Source organism: Vigna angularis, chromosome 1, assembly GCF_016808095.1.
Source record: "Vigna angularis cultivar LongXiaoDou No.4 chromosome 1, ASM1680809v1, whole genome shotgun sequence".
In the NCBI taxonomy this organism is placed as follows: Eukaryota; Viridiplantae; Streptophyta; class Magnoliopsida; order Fabales; family Fabaceae; genus Vigna; species Vigna angularis.
In genome coordinates this window covers 37,033,455-37,042,209 of record NC_068970.1, presented here as the reverse complement: position 1 = coordinate 37,042,209, position 8,755 = coordinate 37,033,455, and the positions used below count along the sequence as shown (strand labels likewise).

The window sequence follows — 8,755 nt, the reverse complement described above, 5'->3', positions numbered from 1 at the left end:
TTCGGTTCATTATTTTTCATTCAATACAAAAATTATTGGAATTATTGATGAAAATAAATTTGTCAATAAATTGAGATGATCAACGAAACTTTGAAATTTAATTATTGACGTATTTTATCGACAAATTTATTTTGTCAGTAAAATTCATCTGTAAACCTATCTGTAATACATATTTCATTTACATATGAATTTTTCATTGGTAAATCTGTCAAAAAATATAACAACAAATTTCTCGTCTACTATCTTTCTTAGTGAGCCATCCCATTATCTTTCTCTCTCTCTCTCTCTCTCTCTCTCTCTCTCCTATGGGCAACTTTGTATCGTGAACTACAAGTGCTGCTGTCACGAACCATCGAACTGCAAACTACCAACGAGATGTAGTGAAAGTCATAATGACTCTCAAAACCACCATTGTAAGAGAGACACACATCGAGCTAGAACCACTACAACTTCGGAAGAGGCAACCCATCACAATGAAGATTTGTCTCGCCTTCACCACAAACGACGAACTAGACCACCTGACAAAGAGACCACCACGAGTTCTGGATTAGCTTGCCACTATGACAAGGGCACCACTTTTATAAGAGTTATGCTTCTTGGGAAGAAGAAGCCTCCACTATCACTGCCACTGATGCATTCTAATTAAAATCCCCAATCTAGTTTTCATCTTTCTCGTGGGTTTTCTCTTTTGTGTTGGATGAAAGTAAAGTTCTAGTTATGGGATTTAATTGGACTAAAGATGGGTTGCCCTTTCCGTTTGTAGTGTGTTGACTTTTCTAGATTGGAAAAGTTGAAAGAAAGAAGAAGGAAAGAGGAGGAAGAAGATAAAACTAATTGTGATATTTATTGAATTTTCTTTTGTAAATATCGACAAATTTTTCCTTCATTAATTACTGATAGATATAAAATTTTGTCGTTAAATTTTACTGATATTAGCGACAAATTTTAGCCCGTCAAAAATATATCAGAAAAAAATCGTTATTAATAGATTTTTTTACGTTTTTGACAGATTTTGGCCTTCAATATTATCTGTTTTTCTTATAGTGATTGGAATGAAGTCTCAAAACATAGAAACATATGAAGAGAGGTTGAGGATTTATTTAATTTTAGCATGTTATCAACTTGTAATATACATATATTATCAACTTGTATTATCATGATTGCAACATGTTGTTTATTGTGTGGTTCTAGAAACTTCATGGAAGCTTCATTGTGATTTTAGATTAGAGATTATGTGAATTTCTTATATAAATTGAAATATCTATCATTTTATTGTATCTCTTATTGAAAAATCATCTTCCAATAACACATCACCTCTTCGTTTCTCACCAAACTTCTTTTAGAGATAAACTTTTCTTTATGCCTTTATAGACATATAAGTACATCAATAACATCAAATTTTATAGTGTGATTTTTGATTTATTTAATTTTCTATATTATTAAGTTTTTGAGCTATCCTTTGCTAATGAAGTAGAAGTAATTATAATAGTATTTTCACTAATTAAACGTTCTATAGTGATAAATGATAGTTGTTTTATTAAGAAATTTTTGTACCTTCTGTTTAAACAATCATTTTGAACTTGAAGATAACAGGAAGTATATTTAATTAATAAATATATTTAATTAATACTTAGAATAAGGTGTAACATTTATTATATTAGCTAGGTTTTGAAGGGCACATGTGATGTCATTAATTACAACTAAATGATGTCAGATGATAATGGTAACTGAAGTAGAAATAATTAAGAGGGGCAAATTGGACTAGTTTTGTTCGTTTTGACTTGGTCCGTCGTTGACTCGTAAGAAACGTGTCAGGTTGGATTGGTTCGTCAAACAAAAGCAGGTTTCTAGTGATAACCCGTCCCATAGAGGATGAGTGACAAGTCGAGTTGATTTAACTCATCACTTCTTTTTAGTTTGTTTTAATTTTTTAGAATTTTTTGTTTTAAAATTTTATTTATGTAGACATATAAATGAATATTGAAAACATATTTAATTACATAAATTATTTTCTAAGCTTTTAATGATTAGTTAGTATTTTTAATTAGATAAATTAAAATAATTATTACATTTACATGTTAAATTATTCTATTATAACTAATAATTAGAATTTAATTTGTAAGTGTTAATGATTTAAATTGAAATATTCTTATATATTTACACTTTTAAAAAATATAACATAGAAAAATTAATCTTTTAAAAAAATTTATTTTAATTTTTAATTTAAAAATATGAGCCAAGGGCATACTAGTTCACATTTAGACACAACAAATTGACAAGTTTGACGGATTAAGCTAGACCAAACTAACATGTTAAAATCTTAAGACCGATGCATCCCATTTTGGACATACTAACGAGTTGACCCGTCATACCCAACATGGTTTGTCATCCTAAAAATGATAATAAATGTGGAAGTGACATTAATTCAAACCATAGGAAAACATTAGAAGGAGAGGTTGAATAATGTTTTTAAAATTGTTTTCGTAATGTAGCATTTGACGAATATTATAAAGTAAGTTAATCAATAGGGTTTACTTATACGTTGTTGTTTTGCAAACTGCGTTGAAAAGATATTTTCAATAAAACAATGAAGTGAACATAAAGAATATGTTTAATGATTCAACATCTAGAAGAAGATTTATAAAGATTGTTATAAGAGTTGTGCATATGCTAGGTTTTATGAAAAATTTTTCAAGGGAGGATTAAAAAGATAAAGCAATGACCAAGGAAACATTTTATACTGGTTCACTACAACTAAGCTACGTCCAGTTCGCTCTCAAGAACTCATGTGAATGAAAAACATCCTCAAGATTTGTTTGTTTGGTGCATTTTTCATTAGACTATTTCTTCTATAACACGTTTCCATTGATAACATATTGTTTTACAGGGTGTTCTTATGAACTCTTTCATTGATAAGACATTTTCACTTATTGATCCTTATAGTCTGGGAAAACTCTGTTTGCTAAATCTCTGATGATGAAACTATTCAGATTAATGCTTAGACACTTTTAAGCTTAAGTCTTCTTAGACTTTTAGTGTTTTTGTTCGACGCTTCTAGATGATTTGAGCCTAGTTCTTTTGGTTTCTATCTCTTAGTCGAACAATCATTTGGATGATTATATTTGATAGATATTATCGATGATTCTACGATATTGTCTGTTGCTTAATGTTTAGAAGCTCTCTCATATAATCACTAAAGGATATATCTGTTTTCATTTTTATGTATCTATGTTCTCATTTCTCATACACTTGTTTTTCCTACAAGGTTTTCTAGCATTTTATTGTCTTGTTTTCTCATAATTATGTCTATGTTCATTATCTTTAGATACTCTTTTCTCTAAAGAGTATTTTGTTTATTGTTCTTGTTAAACTTCAAAACTCATGTTAAACGATCTATTTTTTTCAGACGATTTTTTCTTAACATTAATCAAAGATAATAATCAACCAAATAAGAAATTAAAATAAAAGAAAATAAATATTTTAAATTAAACAAACTAAAATAAATAAAAAATATTAATGTAAACCAAGCCACCATGAATTCCATGTTTTGTAACAGAACCAGAAATAATGGATCATAAAAGTCTATTAAAAATTTTTAGCAACAAGAAAAGAACTTGATATTTTATATGAAATCGATTTGCATTGTCTGGCTACATTCACTCCAACCTTTCAATATGATTGTGACTGTACATAAAATGCAGTGCAAGAAGATTGAGTCCATTTATTTGTGGATAATTCTCTATTATATAAATAACTCCTAATGCAGTGAAAGTGAATTAGTTATAGCAACGAAGGACCAGGAATGTAGTAGATCCCACTAACAAAAGATTGGCATATTGCTGCATCAAGACCTAACTTTCTGTTGTTGTGTCAATAAAGATTGAAAATGACCTTCATATGTATGCATGCACATAAAAGAAAGCTTGGTCATCAATTTTCCACTTTTATAATTTCAAAAAGTGACACCTCTTTAGTTTTACAATTTTTTCTTTTCCTAATAATGTGTTCCATATAACAAATAAACCAAAAAAAAAATACATTTTTTCCCTCTTTGTCTAATCTTATTAGTAAAAATATCCGCTCCAGTGCAACGTTTTCGTTTACAATTTAAGGAAAATAAGAAACTTAGAAAGTAATTCTAAAAAAAAAGTAATAAAAGTTCATATCTTAGCATGAAGTGAAAAGGTATAATTAGTAATTGATAGTGATAAATAAATGAGAATAAAATAACGTGTTAAAAATAAAAAATAAAAAATCTTGCATATTAAAAAGTAAAGACATAACATAAAGATTGGAAAGGATTTAAACTCTTTGTAAATGATTTATTGACTTGTATTAGAGAAAACATTTGTAATAATTTTTTTCAAATATTATTTTCTTAAGCAAATATACGTTTAAAAAAGACCATTTACATTAGCCATATAATTTAACACCTCCCTTTAAGTTGGGGTTATCATAGTTACACGTTACATTGTTTCTTAACATCATGAAATTGAAACAAAAGTTTGTGATTATTCGTTTTAATTATGGTTGTACACCACCGAGGCACTTATATCCTATCCTCACATTAGGATAAGTAGCAGAATTTGAATGTAAATATATAAAGAAAGAAAGTAGAGAAAAAACAAATATGAAAAAGTAAATCTTTGTAGATAATGGCGAAAACAGAGTGCATGTGAGTTGATGTTTATGAAAGTGTAGCATGATTAAAGTAGAAGAAAAATAAAATAAAGAAAGCTTACATAAATATCATAATCTGGGACTAACATTATTAAAGTAGAGAATCTGTAAAAAAAAAAGGGAAAAAATAACAAGAGAATTCCAATGAAGACTTGCATGTGTATTCTAAACCATTGGATTTTAGTCTAAGAATCTCCTTGCCATTGTTTCTTCTCCTCCTAGTTTTCCTTGTCTCATTTATATATATCTATATCTATACACCAAGATATTTACTCAACAGATCTCCTAATTATGCAGCAAAAACACCTGTTCAGTTTAACTGGCTGAAGATGGTAGCTGGGGAAGCCATAAAGAAACAATTTGCTCCTAGGAATCCTACTCAGAGGTTGTTCAATAAAACAATTTCTTGAGGGAAAGAAACAACACTTTTCATCAAAATGGGGTTCTACTTGCATAAACCTTGTTTTTCATATCAATGCATAAGCACAGTGAGAATCTCACTTGCCTCACTGTGATTCTCATTCAGGTCTGTTCATGGAAGGTAAGAGAGCGCGATAGAGCTGCAGGGTTGGCTTGCAACTGTGGTGATGCTTCAACCCTGTGATTCATGTCATTTCCCTTGGGTGGAAAAGCTTGGAAAAGGCCTCCAGAGCTGGTCCTGTCATTCTTGGTTCCTAGTTTTGACCACATGGAACTCTTTGCAGCTTCACCAGGGTCATCGATTCTAAGAGTCTTGGGAATCAAGAAATTGTGCTCTGAACTGTTATGTATTTCTTTCTGTGAGTTCGATGGGGTGATGATGTTCCCATTCCTTGAGTGTTTCCCCAAAATGGGGGCAGAGACAGTGTTGCTATCAGAAGATTGGGATGACATACATGAGATATTCCAAGAGGGTGGCATACAACTCCAATAGGCTGGTGTAGTGTGGAATGATAAAGGGTACCTAGGTTGGAAAAATGTAGGAGGCATAGGATAAGGCCAAGGGGCACCTGGGAAGTATGATAACTGAGGAGTGAAACCTTCAACTCTTTTATCAACCGATTCATGTGAGCTAGCATGGCTGGAATTTGAAGTTGTTGAAACAGAAACTCCAGTAGAATGACCACCCCCATCACCCTCCTTACTATAGGAAAAATAACCATTTGGCTCAGTTGCATGAAACCCATTTGATACACAACTTTGGGCTCGCTCAGCAATGTTCAACACAGAACTCATGGTGTCACAGAGAGGGGTATCAGAACCAAAAGTCAACACAGCTGCTCCATTCCCAAAAAGGGCATTATGCAATCCATTGGAGGCATTCAGTGTAGCTCCCTGAAATGCCTCCGGCATCATTATCTGTCGGTAATGTGATACAGCTGCAGCCGAAGTGTTCTTGTTTTTTCTGCGACCAGCACCCACGGGCACATTCCTCATCGTTCCTCCTGCAGTCCAGTATCTCTGACAGTTCTTGCAGAAATGACGAGGCTGGTTGACATTGTAGTTGTTGTAGTAGCAGAATTTGGTGTCCATGCTATTGCACCGCGGACATGGAAGTATGTTGTCAGGTTTCTTTGGTGTTTTTTCTTCAGAAGCACTTGTCTCACTCTGTTCTTCGTTTTCGGGAGATTTCTGCAGTGATGTCTCTGTTTCCGCTGAGGGAGTCTTAGGATTCTCGAGTACGTCTGAAGCGGCAGATTTTAAATCCTCTGTGGTTTCATGTGATGAGGCATCATCGTCTTCAAGTGAGGTAAGTTGTTTCCTCTGTGCTTCCTAAAACAGTGAACCTGACCAAGGTTAGAATTGCTAATTTACTATGGCTAAGCTCGTGGAATTGTAAAACTGTGAACTCAGTACGTTAAATCAACAAAAAATAAATGATATACTGGTATTTACCATTATCACACGTTAAGATTCACAAATTTTGCTTGAAGCATGTTATTTACATAGCCCAAAATAGAAGAATTAGACATGTGAAATTGATACATTTTATTTATTTATTTGGTGACTCTAATTCAACATATAAAAAATTCTTAGATATTTCAGGGGAAAAGTAGGAGGGTGAGTGAATTCACACCACCAAAAATGGGGCAGATATTATTTTTCCTTCCACGTTAAGGTAGTTAACAGGGTAAGTACTTTGTTCAATGAACGAAGTCGCTCACGTGAAAGCGTAAGGAGCAGAGTCAATTGAACAATTTCAGCGCCAAAATCTCAATTCTAGATTTGCAAAAGAAAACCACAATTATAGATGTAAATATGTAGGTGACAATCGAGAAAATGATCTTTTGAAATTTACAAATACAGGACTATAGAAGGAATTCAAGGGGAAGAAGAAAATAAGAGTATGAAACAGCTGGAAGATAATTAAATCAAAAGCAGTCTATAAATATAAATATGTCCTCAGTGATGTCACAAAATCAGGGGTCATTTGGACAATTGTTAAATAAGGACTCGAATATGGACAAAAGTGTCAAATTAGAAGAGTTAAGCTCCAATTAAAGTCCTTGGTGTGAAAAGAAACGTGATCAGATTAGAGTTAAGTAAAACAAGAAGATATTCAAGCCAAAAACTTAGCCATAGTACCTCTGGGATCCTGCAAGAGATCTAATAAAAAATAGACACAATATTTTTTTTCTTTTTTTGAATTTCGATTGAAGTCGCCAAATAACCCGTTTAGGACAATATTTTCCAAACAGGAAGAAATCACTAAAATTAGAAAACTCACTTTGTAGCATAAAAGCAAATTCATGGACTCAAAAGAGAACGCTAAAACCAAAGCTAGCCAAACCACATGATATATTCCATCCAATATTCTTATACTTGTATTCCATAAAGGAGATTGGATCCAATTTGGCCGAAAGGAACCCCACAGCGAATTCTCGCCACCACTTAAATGATGATTAAATAAATTCGAAACGCGTCATTAAAAAAACAAATAAAAATAACCACAAAAAATTGCAGCAGGCCCTGAATTAAACTGAATTGACACGATGCCAAGAAGAAAACTTTTTCAAGATTTGAAAACACCCATTAGCAATTGAATGGTTCTGCAAAATGGGTCGCGGTTAGATTTGCAAATCGACATGGTTTTCCACAAACTCAACCAAAAACAAATATGGTGGTGGACGTACCTGGTCTTCTTGGTGTTGTTGTGTTGCAGAGGTAGGTTCCGGGGGAGAAGAGGAAGATGAAGGACAAGCGAGAGTCGGAGGTGCAGAAGAATCATTGTGTGGCAGAGAAATTGTCCTTCCAAAGAGCTTTATGGCAGAGCCTTTAACCTCTGACATTCCTGAGATATAAAAATGGTGATGAGGGTCAGGATCAGGAATATCTCTCTCTCTTGTTGTTGCTTTGGTTTGCTTGCTTGCTCCTTCTCTTTCTAGAAAAATGGGGAAAGTAACGATGAAAAATATATATACATAAGTATATGTAGATAGATATATAGAAGTTGTTGTCGTTGGTGCACACAGTAACTCTCTTTTTTGGTGTCTTTTGCACTGTTAATTGATATGAAAACGGATAATGAATGGTGACAGAGGGAGGGGATGGGTGAAGTGGTGAAGTGGTGAAGTAAGTTTGTTTGGTTTTGTTGTGTTGTGTGGTGTTGTGTTGTGTTGGGTGTGGTTTTTATTTTAGGAAGAGGAGAAAAAACATGTTGCCACCTCAGGAAAAGGTAAGAATTTTGTGAGTCACAAGTTCTTGTGGCCTATGAGATCTTTGTGTGTGCTGTTGGATTCTCCCACATTGCTTCTAAAGATAGTGCTGTTCTGTCCCACCCTTTTTCATCCCTGTCAGCATTTTCATTTTTTTCCTTTTTCGTCAACCACTCTAGTAACACTTTCTTCCTTCCTAGTCAAATTGCCTCCCACCTCTCATTTTGACCCCACCTCTTCTCTCTCTCTCTTAATTCTCCCTCGTTTCACAAAACTCAAATCATAAATCACACCCAAATAACCTCTCCTAAAACCAAACAAATATTCTACGTCATAGGATAGGATGTAACAGAAACACATCAAGAAAAACTTTTAATTAAGTGTTTAAAAATAAATGCTATTAATGCATCATTACTCTTTATTTAAATCTTCTTAATGTT

The 8,755-nt window shown here is 33.0% G+C and overlaps 1 protein-coding gene across 1 annotated transcript; it reads right to left on the bottom strand.

Annotated features, from left to right (window-relative positions):
- Nucleotides 1–4,723: 4,723 nt before the first annotated feature.
- On the bottom strand, nucleotides 4,724–8,262 carry LOC108323473 (cyclic dof factor 1). The gene is made up of 2 exons (XM_017555948.2): nucleotides 7,794–8,262; nucleotides 4,724–6,432 (listed from the first exon to the last, which is right to left on the bottom strand). The coding sequence occupies exons 1-2, from the start codon at nucleotides 7,947–7,949 to the stop codon at nucleotides 5,203–5,205; spliced, it is 1,386 nt and encodes a 461-aa protein (XP_017411437.1). The 5' UTR covers nucleotides 7,950–8,262; the 3' UTR covers nucleotides 4,724–5,202.
- Between the last annotated feature and the right edge of the window lie 493 nt (nucleotides 8,263–8,755).